The sequence below is a fragment of the Pleurodeles waltl genome, chromosome 1_1 (genome assembly GCF_031143425.1).
Source record: "Pleurodeles waltl isolate 20211129_DDA chromosome 1_1, aPleWal1.hap1.20221129, whole genome shotgun sequence".
In the NCBI taxonomy this organism is placed as follows: Eukaryota; Metazoa; Chordata; class Amphibia; order Caudata; family Salamandridae; genus Pleurodeles; species Pleurodeles waltl.
In genome coordinates, this window is record NC_090436.1 from 222921084 (window position 1) to 222942012 (window position 20929).

General features: G+C 45.2%; 1 protein-coding gene across 1 annotated transcript in view; it reads left to right on the plus strand.

The window, feature by feature from the left end:
• The window catches only part of WDR70 (WD repeat domain 70), a 1287307-nt gene that overhangs the window by 1018805 nt on the left and 247573 nt on the right, over positions 1 to 20929 (plus strand). The window contains exons 13-14 of the mRNA XM_069221254.1: positions 2030 to 2130; positions 3665 to 3744. Coding sequence (XP_069077355.1) covers positions 2030 to 2130; positions 3665 to 3744 — 181 coding nt within the window. The remainder of the gene's footprint in view (positions 1 to 2029; positions 2131 to 3664; positions 3745 to 20929) is intronic.

Consider the following 20929-nt stretch of genomic DNA (forward strand, 5'->3'; position numbering starts at 1 on the left):
TGCCATGATGTTCCAGCCACTTCCAAAGGCTGAGACCCTCCTGACAAAGGTTCCACGACCCTACCCTGCCCTGCTTTTTGCAGTACCACATGATAGTGGTGTTGTCTGTGAACACCTGCACCACTTTCCCTTTGAGAGAGGGAAGGAATGCTTTAATGCCAATCTGAATGCCATGAGCTACAAAAGGTTGATATGGAGCTTGGACTCCACTGGAGATCAGACTCCTCTGATTTCCGCCTCTTCCATGTGGTCACCCCATCCCAGGAGTGAGCATTTGTCACTACAGTGGCAGCTGGTTGGGGAAGGGAGAGGGATCCGCCTCTGACCCAATCGTGATTCAGAAGCACCACTGCAGATATTGCACAGTCCACTCCGAGATCTCGACCATATCGGAGAGATTTCCCTGATGCTGCTCCCACTGGCACTTCAGGTCCCACTGCAGAGCCCTCTTATGCCATCTGTATCAAAGCCTGAATATCCTGGACTCGCTGCTTGGAATGATAGGCCCAAAACAGCACAGTTTCCAGAACAGCTTCAATAAAAGGGAGCATCTGAGATGGCGTCAAGTGTGAATTCTGCACGTTTATAGTGAACCCCAGCGAATGCAGGAGGTTCGCCGTAGTCTGGAGGTGGAAGACGACAGCCTGGGGCAAGCCCGCTTTCAACAGCCAGTGGTCAAGTAGAGGAAGACTGAAACCCCCTAACCTGTGCAGATGAGCTGAGACCACTGCCATCACTTTGGTGAATACCAGAGCGGCGCTGGTAAGGCCACAAGGGAGCACAGTGAATTTAAAATGCTTTTGACTTACCTCAAACCGCAAGTAACGTCTGTGGGCATACAGGACGGGAAAATGGAAGTAAGTGTCCTGCAAATCCAATGCTGCCATTCAGTCTCCAGGACAAATAGGACCAGAGACAGAGTTATCATTTTGGACTTCACTTTCCTGAGGAAAAGATTGAGGAGGTCGAGGAAAGGGCAGAGGCCCTTGACCTTTTTGGGCACCAGAAAGTAGCAAGAATAACAACCTACTTCAGGCACAGAGACCTTCTCTATGGCTCCCTTGGCCAAGAGAGCTGTGACCTCCTCGTGGAGAAGTGCCAAATGATCCTCCATCAACCGATTGAAAGATGATTGGCATGGAGGGGCTGGGGTGGTAGTCTCAATGGGGAGTGAGTAGTCCCTTCAGACTATTTGCAAAATTGAACCTGCCTTATGAAGTGGTGTTCCAGCGGGGTAAGTGATGGCTGCTGTGTGAGTCTGCTGTGTTTGTTATGGTTTTACACAAAAAAGGAACCATTTGTCTTAACAAAGAGATGCTATCATTTTAGTTTACAGTTCGTGCATTCAATTAACAGGAACCTGAATCATCTGCGAAAACATTTTCAATTAAAGGGAACTAGTGGAAGAATAAGTTCCCAAGGGGTTCAAATAGGTAGCAGAATGAAGTTGGGCGTTCTCAGAAATTGTAAAGCACAGTAATCAGGGGCGGCTCCTTTGCAGTGGCAAAGCAGTCACTCCCTGGCTAAGGCAGGAGCTGAAAAATAAAACAATAGTTTATTATGGTTTATTTTTCAGCTGCTGGCTCAGCCAGCAGCATGTGGAGGGGGGAGTGGAAGGGAGAGTGGGTGCGCTAAGTGTGCATGTGTGTTTTGCACAGGCCTCCATGCTGTGTCTGAGTGGCAGCGTTGAGAACGGTAATTTTTTTTTTTTTCACCCAAGCCCAACCACCTCCCTCCCCCTTGAGAATTGCGGCTGCGGCCGCTGGTAGTACTTTACAACTTTTTTTTTGGATCTACCTCACTGCCATGTTTGCAAACCAACAACCAGCAAAAGTCCTTTCACCAACTTTCTTTGGAACGGAATTTGATTATTACTTCAGATTCTGGTTGGATATAGACTATTGTGTAAGCTGCTGGTATAGCAAATTGATACAATGAATTATGTATTGATGTGTGTGTTTATTCTATTGACCAGCATTTAAAAATGAAAATTTATGTAATTCCATGAATATTTTCCATTTATTTTCAGAGTGTTGTACGTTGCCTATGGCACCCGAAACTGAATCAGATTATGGTGGGAACAGGGAATGGATTAGCTAAAGTGTACTACGATCCTGTCAAGAGTCAAAGGTATTTATTTGTTATCTTAACTGCCGCCATGAATAAGAAAGGTGCATTTTCTGTGAAAGGAAAGGTATGTTTGAGTGCTTGCAGAAAGTCTGTGGGTGTTTGAGTACTATACACACATGAGTTTAATGCCACCGTTTGGCAGATCGTTTTAGGGCCAAGCTGAAGAAAAACGTCTATGCTTAGTGGAATGTTCTTCCTACTAGATACCTTCTCACTTAGACCCAGTCTGCTTGTAAACTAAGAGGAACACCTATTTTGTACATGCTTGACTCCAGACCTTCTTTACTGTGTGAAAACGGCTTTTCTGATAGACTTCTAACTGCAGATTCCTCACTGTGAATATCCCCGGCATCAGACCGACTCTGGAAACGATTCCTACACGCATCATTAGGTGGCGTTGTGCAGTTCTGCGATGGATCCACCCCTCCCCTTGTATGACATTGGTGCCCTATAAATCCATCACCTCTGCATGCTGACCTCAGTTCCTTTCTTTTTGCGCATTTCAATGTGGATCCGGAGCTTACAAATCCTGCCATACCTGACATAAATCTTCTCCCTCTAAAACATTACAGTGTGCAGCATTGATGTTTAAATCGTGTCATGCCTGTAATCAACAGGATGTCTGTTACTGATATTCACAATGCAATATGATCACTGCCTTCATTATGGGTTTTTGAAAGTCATGAAATGTATTGAAAAAATGTTGACAAACATTGATAAAATATGATATAATTCACTACTTCCCAACATAGTGAGTGCACCACCTTGCCAAGAGAGACAAGTTGATTGTTAAGAATTATAAGATATCCTGCTCTTGATGTTCAAGTATCCAACTCCAGCATTTATTTTAAATAGACTTTAAATATTTGGAAATATGCTGTAGATTTATTGATTAGCTAGTAGAATTGGATGGCATAGTTAGTTAACTGATATATTCCTGGTACTCATACCAGCATTACATTTGAAAAACCTCTAGATCTAGAATATGAATACAGCCCTATGTGTTTTAATGATCTGCACAAGAGAAATAAGATGGTGAATGGAATTAACATTGATTTTACTTTGTGCTCATCTAGTTCTTATTTGCCACTGTGAAATGGTGTGAATGAGAGGCTGTGCTTACCCATGATCTGTTTTTAATCAAATCCATTGGTTACATTAAATTACCAATGTCTGAAACATGCATGTAAATAAAAGTGCATGGAATTAAAACAAATAGGAAAAGGGTTTGACGTCTTGTTGGTTCAATGTTGGTAGTTCACGTTTTTGAATTTATTTTTTTTACTTTGGGTCTGTATTTTCACACACTGTCAGTAAGTCTGATAAAGATACAATCTTTCAGCATCCTTAATGCCAATTGTAAAAGTGATTCCTTCTTTAACATTTGTAAAGCATAGTATGTAACTATTATATTTATGCTCATTCAATGTTTTATGGGGCATTGTTTTTAATTCCAAACAGTGTTTTATAATTGTTAATAAAGAACAATTGGGATTGAGCATTTGTTTTATTCTTTTCCTTTGTTGTTATGTAGGGGAGCAAAGCTGTGTGTAGTTAAAACAAAAAGAAAGGAGAAACAAGCAGAGACTCTGACACAGGATTATATTATAACACGTAAGTCATCAATTCACTTTTATTTTCTTATTAAAAGACTATAATAATAAACAACCCTGTATATATAATGAGTCCAAGCAATAGAGTTTCAAGTAGAAACTATTAAGGAACAATAAAAATAGGTGATAGATGGGGACATCAACTTGCATATTTAGTCTGTGTAGTCTGCCCTGCTTGCCTCTTTCCAAGTTAACATGGGCCTAGTTCTCAGAAAAGTTAGAAATGTGCTGCATTTGGAGCAAATGTTTGCCTTCCTTGGAATTCACAAACAATTTCTGGACTGTTTCTGGAAAATTATGACTGTCCCAGCTTTCCAGGAATCTATACGTGCCCACATTTTTTAATATGTACCCATTCTGAAATATAATGTGTGCAGTTCCTTAAATGCAAAACATCCTTCATCAGTACAGTGAATAGCCTTTATTTCTTTTCTCCACTGGGAAAAGCTTGTTTTGCCATCAAACCCCTTCACTCCACCAATTTTGGGGTTGCTTTCTCCGCTTTTTGTTCTTTGAAAACACATTTATTGCTGCCCTTGGTAGTAGTGAAGTTACAACCGTTTTGAAGATGGAACACTACCTGCAAAGGTTTATGAATGCCAGCAAGCATGCATGTTTCTATGTTTTCATCAACCTTTATCAGGGCCATCGCCTTGAATTACCCACAAAGCACACCTCAAGCTTATTATAGTTCAGTTGATCACCGGGCCTTATAATCAACAAACATTTTCTATTAAATGCAGCATTTTAAACGTCTTAACTCATAGTAAGCCCAATTATTGCAACCACTCTAATCAACATTCTTGTGGAACCTTTGCTGTCCTTTCCAAAACAGACGTACATGGTGTAGCACTTTGATGTTGATTATATAAAGATATATTTAAAAATCTCATCTGCCAGTGATATAGAAATATTATCTCAGGTTCACAAAGAGATTGAGTCCTAGATGACCTACTAGCCTTTGAAGTGAAACCCACTACAGATGCACATTATGCTTATTGCTTCTTTCAGCTGCCAACTGGCTGTACAAAGTTGACTCAAGAAAATAATCTTACTTGACACCATCCTAAACATTGTGGACGTCACCAAATCCTTGGGCTGTACCAACTTGAACTTAGAGCTACACACACTACCCATCTTGCAAAGACAGCACAATCCCCAGTGAAGCTGGTGTGAGGTACTGAATCGTTTTTACTAGGTTTACATATCAAACAACACTTCTGATTGTCAGATTTTCCTGCATATGTCTCCCTTCATTAATACCCTCCAATCACCAGACTGGATCTGGAAACATTTTCACCAGCATCGCCAGGTTACGCCACTCAGCCTCAGCTCTGATTCCAACCATCGGTTACATCAATATTCCAGTACCGAAGTCTCCAACAGGATAACTGGCATGTTGACATCCATTCCTGTTTTCTGGGCCTCATTTGTGCAGGTTTCCTAGCTGTTCTTTGTGCTTCATCAATCAAATTTCTCAGCTTATCAACAGTGATTTGGTCATATATCTCCTCTGAAGATGCTGTATATAAATGTCCTTGTATTTACTTGACAAATGCATATGAAGTATTGAATCCAATCAGATCCCCTCGCCTGTGATTCCTGGCTGTTCTTTAATTGCATCAAATTCCTCATATGTTTGAGGCCAGGCTATTTTTGGCCAAGGCCCACAGGGATATGCTCCACCATTCCTCCTTCTCTTACAGTACATCCCTAACATGGAGCGATCTCCCAAAAGATCGTCTCACAAAAACCTCAGAAGGAAGGAAAAATCATATTCTTTCTCAGGGACATGATCAGTTATTTCAGTGCTCTATCTTTCCTCTGGCAGTCTTGCCTTTTGCATGGCTAACTCTTCATGTCTCTTGAACTGCGTTGTCCATTCCCTTTGGGAATTGGCAAAAGTGACTGACAGTGTATCTGAGCACATGATGAAGCCCTTCTCAGATCTGGTCAGTGATGGTTTGGATGTTTCCGAACGTCCTGGATTGCTGCCAAGATTCTGCAGACATCAGGGCTCAATTCATAGGCAGTACTGTCACCTTTTGGTATCACACTTGATTGCAATTAAGGGTCTTCACTGGAATTGCCGAAGACATGGACATGCCCTTCGATGTCACAAGGCTAGTTGGTGAGAAGGTACACTTTTTCTTGGTTGTTTCAAAAAACAACAGTGCAACACCTTAACTGAGGTATTTCCACCAACAATACAGGGAATTTGGAGTTTAATCTAGATTTGCACAACGGTACTAGCAGCAATAACCTTCACAGCCAATTCAGAGGGCACAATAAATCTACTGCTCCTTTTCGTTCAAGGGGTAGATCTATAGAACTCCAGCACTAACTCCAGCAGGCCAGTTCCCTGCTATCCTCTTTCAGCTCTGCTGCCTCAACACCTTTTTCACCCCCACACTCCCTTTTACACCACCAGCTTCCAGTGAGGAGTTTGTCTTCTATTTTTTCCAACAGTTGGGAGACTATCACAGTGGATTGCTGGGTCATTCAAGGGGGGGGTCTGCTCTACCCCTCCTGTCTTCTCTAGACTACACTCCTTCTTTCAAAATATGCAGTCTGACAGACGGCTTGCTTTTTGAAGTTAAGATTCTTGCACTATTGAACAAAGGGACTATAGAGGTAGTGCCTCTGGAGAAAAGGGGCACAGGATTATACTTCCTTAGTTTTTTCGCTCCCTAATAGGGACTGGGGTATCAGACTTAAACTCACTATCTGCTCTTGACCTTGTTGATTCTGCCTACTGTTATCCTTGAGCAAAGGTCTGCCCAGCCTTCAGTGTTGGCTGGTGCCTCATATGTTGCCAGGTTCCAGCTACCATTCCTCCCAACCCCAGTTATCTGAGGTTCACAGTGGTGTCAAGCTGTATATGAGTAACAAAACTATATGTATTCATAAGAGTTCTGGTATTTGTGGCGGCGAGAACTCACTGTATTTCCATATTTTGATGACTGATTGGTGAAGGTAGCGTTTCAGTTGCTGGTCAAAAAACATCTTTGGCATGCAATGACTTTTTGCGATAATTTAGGTTTAAGATTAATGCCCTGAAGTCTCTTCTTACACCCACTTGGAGGCTGACCTTTATAACGGCAGTACTGATCACAAACTGCAGGAATCCTCTGAGGAGGATTGTGGTTATTCAGGGCATGATTCTGATGTTTCTGACCCAACAATCAAAGTTCTGCACGTTCTATGCCTGCTGGGTCTGATGGCCTCAGGCACACTGTTACTACCACATGAGAGGCCGTTGGTGGTGTCTGAGAAATTAGTCACTCCAACACCAGGGAATACTCTCTGGTTGGATGTTGTTCTAGCAGTCAGTCCATCTGGATCTGCACTGGAAGATGTGTCCGTCTAGTCTGTTGTGGTTCATTCTTTCAGTAATTTGCAGGTCCAGACTCTCATAGTCATGGATGCATCTGTGTTTGGTGCCCCTGAAGGCAATATCATGGTGTGGGGCCTGTGATCCGTGTCAAGCAGTGCCTGCACATAAGTGTGCTTAAGCTGTTATGAAACTTGCAGACTGTGTAGCTGACCCAGCAGTGGGGCTTCCCAACACTAGCCCCAGAGGACAAACTACTGTAGCTGCAGCCAGGTCGTAAGGGATTTCCTAAAAAGCAGGTGGTTTTAAATATTCCTAATGGGGAGATGAAGGTAGTTCCAGAGGGAAGGTGCCTCAGCCCGAAAGGATTGTGCCCCTCCCCATCTTCTGACTCATGACTCAGGGAACAATGGCCAGGTTAAGACTGACAGAGCGCAGAAATCACATAGGCTGGTAGAAAGAAATGAGATTGCTCTAAATCGGAGCCCCTTGGGAATGAAGGCTGTTATTACCTGTACAGAGAGTCTTAAAATGAGTGCGCTTGTCCAGAGGAAGCCAATGTAACCTTGGAAAAAGTTCAGAGACAGAACAGCACTTAGAGAAGGAGCTGTGGGCAGTCCATCTTGCCATAAACGCTCTTCTGCCTTCAGTTTCAGGGAGCACCATTCAAATTCTCTCCAACAGCACTACCATCGTCCATTGTGTCAACAAAAACAGCAATGTGAGGTCCTGTACCTGATGTTGGTGTGTAGCTCGATTGTGGCAGTGGTCTCAGCAGCACTGTATTTTCCACAATGGCTATATGCCTTGCACGCTTACTTAACTAGAGACCAGATTCTCTGAGTTGCGTGTCTTTAGAGGATTGCACTTGGGAACTTCAACCTTAAGTGGAGACATGATCTTCTCCAGATTGCAAAGATCAAAAGGTGTCCCTGCATTTGTGCCATACACTTAACTCGAACTGGCTCCCTGTGGGATGCCTTCACATTCATTAGCTCCTAGGGCACCATATATGCATATCTACCAATTCTGCATCTTTCAAGAGAAGGTATTTGGTGCCCTCTTCTCTGCAGCCGAGTGTGGACCTTCTTTCACAGCAGATGATGAGGGCATTCACCCGATGACCGAACACTGCATCTGCACACCAGAAAATTGTGTGGTACCACCTAGAACCCTTTTGATTGATTTCTGAAGTTGTGAGTGTCACTTTGCTGCCAAAAAACACCTGCCAAAAATCCATGTATACTGATTGCTAGTACAGGTTTGTTCAGTGTTGTGAGTTAGCAGGTGTAAATCCATTTCAGTCATGCGTTTCTGATGTTCTGCAAATCTCACTGTCTCCTGCTCAGTGGGGTCTAGTATTGGCTACTGCAATAGGTTATTTTGTGTCCTACCCACCTTCATCTGCCTTCCAGGGCATTGTTCACTGTTTAAGTAGCCATTAGTACCATGTTTTCTGAAAGGCTTCCTGTATTTGTTTCCTTCAACTCCAGTCATTGTTCCACAGTGGTATTTGAATCTTGTGGTGACTTTATTCATGACATTCCGATTCAAGCCAATACACAGTTACCCAGTTTGCCTACCCATTCTGAACACTTTCCTGTTGTTGGCAGTGACTTTAGTCTGTAGGGTCAGAGAAATTCTGACTCTGTCTGCATTTTACCCAGATAAGGTGCTTCTTCACACCTGTCCATCTTTTCTACTAGAAGTGGTATCTGCTTTTCCCAAACAACCAGTCCATCACTCTTCCATTTTTCTTACCTCCTCCATTTCACCGTGGGAGAGGCTGCATCAACTGGACTACATTGACAACACCCAACAGAACAAAGTGAAAGATGAGCTTTTTGTGGGATTCTCTGCAGCCAAGAAGATTAAAGTTTCTGTCAAATGCACGAGCCCCCTGTTGGCATTCATGCTCACTCCTCAAGGTTAATGTCTGCTTTCTAGACTCATACCACAGGAGTCTCTGTCTACAGGTTGGCCACGTGGTCATCCTTGCTTTCATAAACATTACTGTATTGCAGCACAAGCAGGCAGTGACTGGTACTTTACTAGGGCTGTGTTGCATGCCTATCTTTGTTAACTGGCAGAGCCCAATCCCACCTTCCAGAGGGTATTGATTTGTGTTTCATTCTAATGGTATGTAATCTTCAGGAAGATGTATCCATAAGAAGAAAAAATTACTTACTTTTGATAATGTATCAACTGATAATTCTAATGTCATGACTGAGCTGTATGTGTTGCTGTTATTGATGCTTTATCAGATTCTTGCCTCACACCTCGATTGGGCATGAATAGATCCAGTCTGGCACTTTGAGGACAGTGATAACGTGAGGAATCTGCAGCAAGTTAACATATCCACCATAAACATAATTTCTGAGTTAAAGTATCTTTTCATCTAGGCCCTAGTTCAGTCAAGGCTGAACTATGGAAACAACCTTATAGAGAGAAAAGTCCAAATGTATCTAGCTTCACTCAAAGCAGCATTACATGGGGCCTCCAGATTGTTTACTGGGTTTAGAAAATGTGATCATATCTCTCCCATCCTAATGTCCCTGACGTAGCTGTTCTAACTGGCACTCACAGCACATAGGGCATGTCAGAACCCCTTTCAAAGGGCCACAGGGGCTACTGAGCCCAGACTTGGTGGTTGAGGCCTTTTATGCCTGATGTCCTGGGGCCCAACCTAAGATGAATCCTGCTCAACTGGGCCAAGTACCCCTTCTGCTCTTGACTCTCAGTGGTAACTATGGTTGAGCAGTCAAGACTTCTTCGGTGGGGTGGGGGTGTCCGTAAACTCGACTGATAACTCAAAGTACAAACAGTATGAACAATAAATCAACATCAAGCCAAATACTTGCTTTTATAAGAAACAGTCGTATTTTATTTCTAACTCTACACATACAAAGAAATGCAACATTCAAATGCAACAACTTAATCCCCCTTTAGGTCGGGGCTCTAGTAGTTGTCAGGCAAATGGCTGTCCCTCCCTCCTTCGTGTAATGTGTTTGGGTTTATTCTACTTTCTCTGGTGGTCACATTAAGGGAATGCACACTATTGGTACTCAAGAGCTCCCATTGATTCCAGGATTTTAGTCAAAAGTGCCTATGTTGCTGCAGTACCTTAAGTTGCAAATCCCCCAAGGCCACAGACCCTAGTTCAAGTCTTACCCGTTGCTGCAGCACGGCAGATTTGGCATTAAAGTGGGTGACCTCAGCGCAGGAACTCACTAGATCAACTCCAGGGTAGTTGGTCTCCTTACGGCACACGTGGCACTGTCAGGCAGGTGCAGGATCACTGTCTGGAAAGGCACAGCTGGCTCTTCTTAGTGATCAGAACACCTTCCATCTTTCGCAGAGACACAGTAAATCAGGTTTACCTCAGTGAGGAAAATACAATCCTTTGGCTCCTGCCTGGAGTCCTGCAAGGGTACGCCACCCTTCTCTGCGTCCTTGGGCCAGTCAGGGCAGATTTCTCGGTGCAGCTAGACCCACTGGTCACAGCCTCACTCCAGTCCCAGGGCGGCACCCTGAAGTCTTTGTTGATTTGGTCCCGGCATCCCTACCTGGCACACAGGGTTGCCACAGTACCTTCCTGATGCAAAGTAGACTCCTCAGGTGTAATTTCCCACACCATGGCTGCCCCTCCTGGCATGTACGGTGGCCACTAAAATGTTCACAAATCATGGCACGCTGGTCACACAAATACTTCAAGGGTGGGCCCCTCTGTCATATGGGGTCACCGCAACCAGGCCGGGTGGGCTCAGCACCCCTGGCACAGCTCTCAATACTTGACTTTGTTTACAACAGCCCTCTCTTGACATACGAGGGTCACCTAGTCAGTGCTCAACCGAATCCTCAAACCTCACACAGGAAGTCCTCACAGTAGGGACCTTGCTCCCTCCAAAGCTCTACTCTTCTTTACAGGGCACACGGGCCTTGGTAAGCAGGCAGGCGCTCGAATCTCTAATGCAGGTTGTCTTGGTTTCCCTGGGTAATGTCCCCTCACCCAGGAGGGAGACTAGCAAGTCTTGGCCCCCACTCCTGGTCACAGGCAGATGTCTTCCTGAGCTTTACCTTCTCACACAGCCCATTTGGCTGCTTGGCAGATGTCAAATTTTTGGTGACTCAACATCCACTTCCTATAGTCTTTTTACACACACCAAAGTGACTAAAGGTCTGAGTCTTTGAAGTTTTGTGTTGGGGGTTCTGCTTCTTTTGGAGTGGACACTTTTTTCATTCTTCATTCCTCATGAAAGGTGTCCGTCACAGCAGTCAAGACTCTGAAGCTGATTGTCCCAGAACACCTCTCATGGAAGTGACAAGGGTTCACACCTGGATGCATCAAAAGATTAATCCCAGCCCTACTATTTATGATTTCCTTACGTCCCCCGTCTCTCTCCCGTCTGTGTGATCTGTTACTGAATCAGAAAGCAGCCTTTTGAAGTGTAAAAGATGTTCTCTTCCTTTCCCCCGTAGTGTGTGTTCTCTCCTTTTTCCCTTCAGTGTGTGCCCCACCCAGCTCACAGCAATGCAGAAATACACAAATCTGTCTGGGGGCATTTATTTCCTCCTCAAGTTTTCACCAGGCAGGCCTGGGCTTTCAAAATAAACCCAGGGTCCCTAATGTAATGCACAATTGCAGGCACACTTAGTATACATTCACAGCACATTACTGCCCAGCACTTATACCTCCATGCATTGTACCATTACATGTACACATGCATTCAGTACACTCACTATCAGCGCACACTGTTTAGCATTGAAGCTTTTCTGTCTTTAACCAGGGTGTGTCATTTACAAACACCCACTGCCAGCACACACTAACCATGTGCACGCTGCACTACACTTCATGTATTGTACTTCATGCAAGTACACATACTCCCAGCACATGCTCACATCCCTCATGCACTGCACAGCACAACATTTTTCATGTTCTGTGTTCTTCAGAGGCACACATACACTCAAGACAAGCACCAGTGTAACCTGTACGTTAGAGTGCAGTTCTATCCTTGTATTGTACCCATCACAGGCACACATAAAAGCGGTGCAGCACTTCCACATCTCTCTGATGTAGGCCAAGGGTAATGTAAGCACACAGCAGTTGAACTTTTGAAAAGATGAGTGAGCCTGTAGGTCTCACTCCAATAACATGGGGTAAAAATGTCCTGTTCACTACTATTGATCACTACAAGGTGTGCTGCCACCACAATGCTTAAGCTGTTTAGCTACTGATGAAGGCAGTAGCCTTCCACTGCTATGAGAGTAGCATTTTCTGCACTCCTCCCGGTCCAACAAAACCACAATCTGTGAGAAGCCTATGTCATAGCACACACTCATGATCTATGCTCACCTAAGACAAAAAATCAGCATGAGGGATCCAGACATCAGTACAGTTGGACACTCATTGCAGGGCTGTGTGTCTTTACCATGCAGAGGACTTTTGAGTCCCAATAGAGCACTTCACAAAGACACTGGGAACTACCTCACTCATTTGGTGCAGATCTCCTTGATCAGCAACAATAGATGAGCTCTCACAAGTCTCCAAACATCAGTTGCGCAGAGAATCAAAAAAGACTAAAGCAGTCATTTTCTGGAGGGCCCGCAAGAGCATGGGATTCTATTCCTCGAGACATCAGGACAATTCCATCTTAAGAAACTGTTACAAGAGAACTGAAAGAACTGTAATTTCAGTACAGCGTCCATGCATATTTTTCACACGTTTGGAAGCCGAGCACACAAGAGTATTCACAGTAAAACTATATCCTTTTAACTTAACTATACTCTCTCACATTCACTTTGCTATAAGGACTGCTAAAGCGTGTTAATTTGTAACTGACCGCCGGTCAATCTGCTGGTGTCACCATGTGCATTACAGTCAGCAACATTCGTGTATATTTTAGTGATGAGACCGTTTTCTTCATACAGAGGTAAAGTTAATGCTATTACGACATCTTTATTACTGTTCTTTAGTGGAGAAGGGTGGATGAGATTAGGGTCGTTCTAGAGCGCTCTCGTAACCTGCCACCTCCCACCCAAGGACCTCCTCATCACAAGGACAGTATTCACTGCACCAATAAAGTGACATCCAGGGCTTGAAGAAGTCAGAACACTACGCCCCACGAACCCCACCTCCAACGCACCCCTCATCCCCCAACATAAATAGAAACCTTTGATTCCAGAAACAGTACTGAGTTATTCAGGAGGCTTCACAATTCGTCGAGATTGGGATGAGGCCAGTGGGGAAGGAAGGTGTAAGGAGGTAGGGATAATTCAGTAAGGGCATCGCTGCCGTTACTTTATTGATGCTCTGGGAATCTCCTTCCTCCGAGTGTTCATCAGTGGATGGCAATTCACGGGCTTCACCCTGCAAAGGTTGGCAGTGTGGCGAGTTTCAGTGTTGGCGTGACCACAGCACTATGCAAGTATCGTAGAAGTCTTGATGTCTGTAACAAAACAAGGAGGTCGTAACTAAAACTATGTTTGCGAGTCCCAAGTACTTTAAGTAATACAAACTCTCTGAGCTGGATCTTAAACACTCTTTTTGCTCTCCTGTTTTTGCTGTCATAGAATATCCTCTTGCCCTGCTTTGAAGTGTTTCGGACTCATACTTCACCATCCAGATGGTCAGGAGGTGTAGTATTTTGTTGGATTTTGGTCTTTATCTTATACCAAACGGGCAACACGCTGGTGCTGCTGTAATCTTTCAAAGTCTGGCAGAACACATTGGATTCTGACGAGTTGGTGGCTCTGGCCTCTTGCAGTACGTTCTTAAGTGTAGCCATAATTTCTTTAACAAGGCTATTTGCTTTAGTCCACCGGGGTGTTTTCCTGTCTTCAGTGCCCAGGTAGATTGCACATTCCATGAACTCCTTTCCATTGAATGGAGACCTATTGTCTGATTTGACTATGCAGGGAATGTCAAATGTGGCAAATATTTTGTTGAATACTGGGATGGCATTATTTGCCGCTTTACTAGCAATTCCCATCATCTTTGGAAATTGAAATCATTCATATATTGCCAGCAGTGGGTACTGTTCTGTGGCAATGGCTCCAAAAAAGTTAATAACCTTTTCCTCGAACACATTTTCTGGCAAAGGTGACATTTACAATGGTTCTGGAGCATACTCTTTCTTCAGAGCTTGGCTGGCATAACACTAAAATGTTCTCGATGAGGGGATCCTGGGTCAGAAGTCAGCAGGCTTTTGGTAGCAACTATACCTGTATTGCCCTCCAGAGGCAACTCATCATGTTTTTGCAGGACAATATGTATCTCAAGACTGGTATCTCTGATAATCAGTCCAGTTTGATGCTTGGCCAGTTCAATATGAATGTATTGAAAAGCTCTGAGGTCAGTTAGTTGACCGTTTTTGATTTGTTTTGAGCCAGTCACCCCAGGGTACTGATTGACGACAGCCTGGAGTGTTGAGCTCCCTTTTGTCGCTTGTGCTATTGATCCTTTCCTGGGATCACATAGACAAGTCTGCCTAATAACATAGCATAGATATTATACTGCCATTGACAGGCTTATTTAAGGTGACAAATCTGCTGGGTTTTTGTCTTTCAATGGACATTGTGCAGTGTTAAATATGTAATCCTGCAGGCAAAGACTCCCCACCTCTCATTCTGCAGGGGCATTATTGTTCTGCGGTTGCAGAGTATGGACACCAACGCTTTAAGTTTAGTAATGACAGTAAATGGCTTACCAGAGACAAACAGGTGAAAATGTTCAGAGGCCCACAGAAGGGTCAAATGTTCATTTTCTGCTTGTAAATAGGCTTGTTCTTGGTTTGTGAGACTCCTACTGAAATTGTCCACAGAGCGACATGAGGGGAGTTGGGTCAACATACCGATGAGCCCGAATGGCTCCTAGACCAACCGGAGTTCATCTACTCCAATGTCTGTGGGAAGTCCCGTATAAAAGTATAATTTCTAAGCACGTTCAATCCTGCTGTGAACTGATTCAAATGAATTGTGATTTTCTTCTCACCATTTAAATGGACTCTGCTTTTTCATAAGGTCTGTTAAAGGGTCTTTGACAGTGGCGAAATCTAGAATGGGACAATCACTGGAAAGATCCATGCAGGACCTTAGGGCAGATGCATTTGTGGGTGTTGGAAATGAAGCGTGCGCTGCGATCTCCAGGGAGTATGCCCTAGTGAACAGATGCAACCATAAAACTAGAGGGAAGTCCTGCAGAAACTGCAGTTGTCTTCGTTTAAGGTCAGGCTTGCATCTCTTAGTCCTTGGCATCACTTAGTCCTTGGCATCACTAGATGAGGGTCTCCTTATGCACTTTAGTATGTTACGAGCACAAGTCTGCTGTCACTGTAATTTAAACAGTTGGGAATTTCTTGAATTCCTTTTGTTAGCTTCTTATTGAAATACCTCAGCTGTCAATGACACACTGAAACCAAAACTGAGGAACATTTATTGGTACAACCACATGCATGCAAACGTGTTGCTATACCTGGAGCTCTGCTCTGTTTCCAGCTGATCGCATCTTTTATTGAAGTTTATAAAGAACTTTGTTCCATTAAGTGGTATGTCATGTCTTAAATAGAAGATGCCAAATGTCTTTGCGTTTGGAAGTTCCACAGTTGTTTCCTTAACTCTTAAGAGGTCTTTTCAAACTCAACGAACACCAGATCTGCCTGCATATTGATGACAGTGACATCAGTGGCACAACACTTTCGTGGGATAGCTTTCAATATCCAAAAGCAGGTGGAGGGTGAAATGGATAATCTAATGAAACAAAATATGATTGAGCCTGTAAGTGGCCCCATGCACTGGGTGCTTCCCTTGGGACCCTGGTTAAATCATCAAACTGGAGATAAAATTAGAATCTGTGTGAATATGCACCATACCAACCTTGCAATTCAAACGCAAAGACATTTAGCATCTTGAATTTAAGACAGTACTTGAAATAACTTTAACTATAACTGCTGAATGTCTCTGGTTTTGTGCGAGTAAATTCAGAACCTAACTATAATGTCCCTGTAACCTTTATTTTTTTAAGTGAATATATATATCGTTATGTTTACTTACTTCTGACCAGAGTTTATATTGAGCCGGTGGTCATTGGTAAATTCAGAACCTTACTATAACGTCCATGTAATCTTTGTTTTTTTTTCAATGAAATTCTATGGGCTTTTATGAACGTTAAGTAATTTTCATTACTATACATGAATCCAACCGCCGCCAGTCCCTGCAGCCAACCCCCCTAACCACCCAACCCCTTGCTTTACCGGCCTTTGACCATGCAAAGTGGGAGTTGGCCACAGGGCTGGTCTCTCTGGGTGTGAGAGGGTGTCTCTGGGTGTGAAAAGCTCAATACAGACAAAATGGAGATGCTAATCTTTGGAAGAGGCCCAACGGTCTGGAACAACTCCTAGTGGCCAGGGGAACTTGGACCAACCCCAACTCCAACGCCAAAGGATCATGTCCGAGACCTCAGCATAATCATCGACAGTGAACTCTCCATGAGACAACAAGTTAATGCTTTCTCCTCAGCCTGCTTCCACACGATATTCAAATGGCTCCCCCTCGACACAACGAAGACAGTGACACAAGCCCTCATAGCCTAGCCGTCTAGACTATGGGAACCACCACAAACTCCTGCAGCAACTCCAAACAATCAAGAATGCAACTGCAAAACAAGGTGGAGGAATTTAAAAAGTGGTGTCCACTTCAGCTCATCCACCTTAGGGGTGGGATTGGCATGAAGTTGGCACTCCTTATAATTTAACTAATTTTATCGCCTGTGCTGCCACCAAACATGGGGTCGGGGATGGGGGGGTTGGTCATCTCCACCATCTGGAGAGAACTGGGTCGCATTACAAAGGTGGCAAGGCCTTTAAAGCTCCCTGCGCTGGAATGTCCATCCTGCCTGGAAGAGGAGATCACACCTTTGTCTCAGGCCCTCAAGAAATTCGTCTGTGGTGGCTGAACTGGTCAGGACCTGTCTGTGAGCACACGAGTAGCTGGTAGGTTTTCAGGGGGCATCTCTTAGGTGCCCTCTGTGTGCATTGTTTTAATAAATCCACCACTGGCATGAGTGAGGGTTTATTATTCTGAGTCGTTTGATACCAAACATCTCAGGATTCAGAGAAGCCATCATGTAGCTGGGGAGCTCATAATTACCAGTGTCCAGCACATGCATTTAAAATGGACTCTGTGGGTACGGCCTGTGAGGAAGGCGTGGATACATTTGAGGGCGTTGCTTCAGATCCCAATGTGTTGGAGTCTGGAGGTGAGGGTGTAGTGGGAGATGGTGTCGAACACGGCAGAGAGGTCTAGGAGGATCAAGGCTGCTGTAGTGGAAGGGAGACCAAATGTCGTCTGTTGCCGCAATAAGGGCAGTCTCGGTGCTGTAGTTGGAGATGAAGCCACAATGCGAGGAGTCTAGTAGGTTGTGTCTTTCCAGGTGTTCAGAGAGCTGTTTGTTGATGGCTTTTTCCAGGACCTTGGCTGGGAAGGGGAGCAGTGAGATGGGGGTGGTAATTGTTGAGTTTGCTTGGGTCGGCGGATGGTTTCTTCAGGAGCGCCTTGCCCTCTGCTTGCTTCCTTGCGTCACGGATGGTGGCAGTGCTGTTGAGGATGAGAGAGCGAATGCTGCAGACTTCCTTCGGGCCCAGGTTGAAGATGTAATGTGGGCATGGTTCGTTGGGTGAGCTGGAGTGAATCGAAGTCATGAGGGCTGCTGTTTCCTGGATGGATAGTGATTTCCAGTCGGTGATCAGGGGGAGTCACATACAGAGTTAGTAGGTGTTCGATGCTGGTGGGTTGGGAGTGACAATTTCTGTAGATGTCTGTGATGTTACTGTGGAAGTAATCGGCTTGTGAGTCGCAGAGGATCTGAGTGGGTTGGTTCATGTTTTCGGTGGCTGCTGAACAGTAGAACTCTTAGACGATCTCAAAGAGTTTGTTCAGGTGGTGGGTGCTTTCTTCGATGTGGCTGAGTAGGATGACCTTTTTTGCTTCTCTGAGTCGGAAATTATACTGTTCAGAGCATCTTTGAAGGTGGTGAGGTCTGTGAGGCCCCTGCTACTGCGCCACCGTCTTTCTAGTTGTTTGCATTTTCTCTTAAGTGTGTGTGTGTAGTTCAGGGGTGAACCACCTTGCTGGCTTACTGGATCTTCTGGAGGTGGAATTCCTGATGGGAACAACTTTGTTGACGCCGTTGATGATACATTAGGATAGATTGCTGGCATCTAGTTCAAGGTTGCCGGAGAGGACGGGTTTGTTGGACTGTAGGGTGGTGGTCCACTGGGTCTCTATGACTTTTTCCTATCTGCAGAGAGGGGTGTGGTGGATGGCTCCAGTCTGCTGGTTATGGTGAAGTGTACCAGGTGGTGGTTCGTTCGTTTGAGCTTTGTTGCTTGGGAGAACTTGATTTTATCGCTGACGGCAAAGATGGTGTCCAAGGTGTGTCTTGTGGTGTGTGTGGGACTGGTGCCTAGTTGATTGAGTCCGATGTTGCTTAGGTTGTCAAGGAGGTTGTTGGTGTTGGGGTTGCCTAGGTGTAAATTCAGATCTCCTAAGAATATGTAGTCTCTTGAGTCTATGACGAGGGGTGGTGAGATCAGTGATAGCCTTGCAGAAGGCGGGGTGATGCCCCAGGGGTCTGTATACAAGGGTTCCTCTGATGGTTGCTCTGGTGTCAGTTTGAATGAGGAAGTTTAGGTGTTCCATGAGGTGAGAGGCCTCTTCCTCGAAATTGGTACACAAGAGGTTGACCTTATGCATGATGGGGATGCCTCCTGTGTGCTTGTTGTGGCAGTCTTTGTGGATCAGTTTTTTTGCCTTGCCAGAGTAGCACAGGTGATGTCTGCGGTCGAGACGGGTATGTGCAAGGTCTCAGTGATGAACATCAGTTCCGCACTGAGAGTGGGTACAGTGTCCCATATTTCCTTGGCGTGTTTGCAGAAAGATCTTGCGTTGAGCAGTAGGCATTGAAGTTGTTTCTCTGGCTTGTAGGGCGGTGGTGTGGGAGCGGTGTGGGTCTCGATGTTGCAGGTGAAGTGGCATTGGAGGCTGGTGAAGGGTCGACTGTGATCCAAGGGGAGGTGCTGTCTTGGTTCCTGGGGGCCCGGAGCTCGGCGGCAGAATGTCAGCAGATGGTGGGAGAGCCAGGTTTTTGGTGCTGGGCACGGTCGAGGTGCAGATGGGCTTACCCTTGGCGCGATGGTGGCACACCCTCTACGTGGATGCGCTGCGACTGCCTTTAAGTAGGTTCTGGGGTGGGAGGGGCGCAGGGTAAAAGCAAGAAATAAAATGGCAGGAATGCGGGGGCAGGGGCTAAAGCACAGCACACAGGGAGGCAGTAGCAGAAAAGCCAACCGAGTTGCCAGACCAGCAGCAAGGAGAGTAGGTGTGGGACCTGCTCAGTGGGGGTCTCACAGCATCCACCATTAAGTAGGTGCTGGAGCGAAAGGGGGGCAGTGGGAAGAGGGTGGGAGGGGAAAAGCAGGAAAAAAACAATGGGAAGACGGGGTGAGGCAAAGCGTAGCACACAGGGAGGCAGCAGCAGGAAAGCCAGCCAGCAACCTACTCAGGCAGAGTTGCAAGACTTGGCAGAGGCGAACCAGGCAGCAAGGAGAACTCATGCAGGATCTGCTCAGTGGGGTTGTGCTGCGACCGCCATTAAGTAGGTCTTGGGGTGAGAGGGTGCGGTGGGAGGGGAAAAGCAGGGAAAAACAATTTAGGAATGCAGGGGCACGGGGGCAAAGCACAGCACATAGGGAGGCAGCAGCAGAAAAGCACACATGAAACCTACTCAGGTAGAGTTGCCAGAGGTGAACCAGGCAGCAAGGAGAGCTGGTGCAGAACCTACTTAATTCGCCCTGGACAGGCTCCATCACCAATACCTTCTGTCTATTGGTAGAACTCCACCAGTGCTGGTTTTTGGTTATACCAGAGCTTTTGGAGCTCTTGACTGGCCTCAAGACTTTTGGAAGCTTTTTCCATGCACTCAGCCATCCTGGAACAAAGCCCAAGCACATAATCCACAATGTCTTGCTAAGGATCTCTGTAAGGTCTCTCATCCATTCTCACAAGACAAATAGGTCCTCGTGCAGGATGCCCAAACAGAAACTCAAAGGGGGAAACCTACTTCCTTCTGTGGCACTTCTCTGTAAGCAAAAAGCAGGCATGGAAGTAAGACATCTGTAGGAAAGCGCCACTGTTGGCATGGTTACCCTCCCACTTTTTGCCTAGTGTTGATGCCAACTTTAAAAGTGTGCTGGAACCCTACTAACCAGGCCCCAGCACCAGTGTTCTTTCCCTAAAACTGTACCTTTGTTCCCACAATTGGCACAGCCCTGGCACACAGTTAAATCCCTTGTAAAAAGGTACCCCTGGTACCAAGGGCCCTGTGGCCAGGTAAGGTCTCAAACGGCTGCAGCATGTATTATGCCACCCTGGGTACCCCTCACTCAGCACATACACACTGCCTTGCAGCTTGTGTGTGCTAGTGGGGAGAAAAAGACAGTCGACGTGGCAGTCCTTTCCGGATGCCATGCCCTCAAACCTTACAGCCCTAAGGCAGGGTGCACTATACCACAGGTCAAGGCATAGCTGCATGAGCAATATGCCCCTACTGTGTCTAATCCATTCTTAGATATTGTAAGTGCAGTGTAGCCATATTGAGTATATGGTCTGGGAGTTTGTAATCACGAAATCCACAGCAACATAATGACTTCACTGAACACTGGGAAGTTTGGTATCAAACTTCTCAGCACAATAAATCCACACTGATGCCAGTTTGGGATTTTTTATAAAATGCACACAGAGGGCATCTTAGAGATTCCCCCTGTATGTTAGCCCAACTGCTAGTGTAGGACTGACCCGT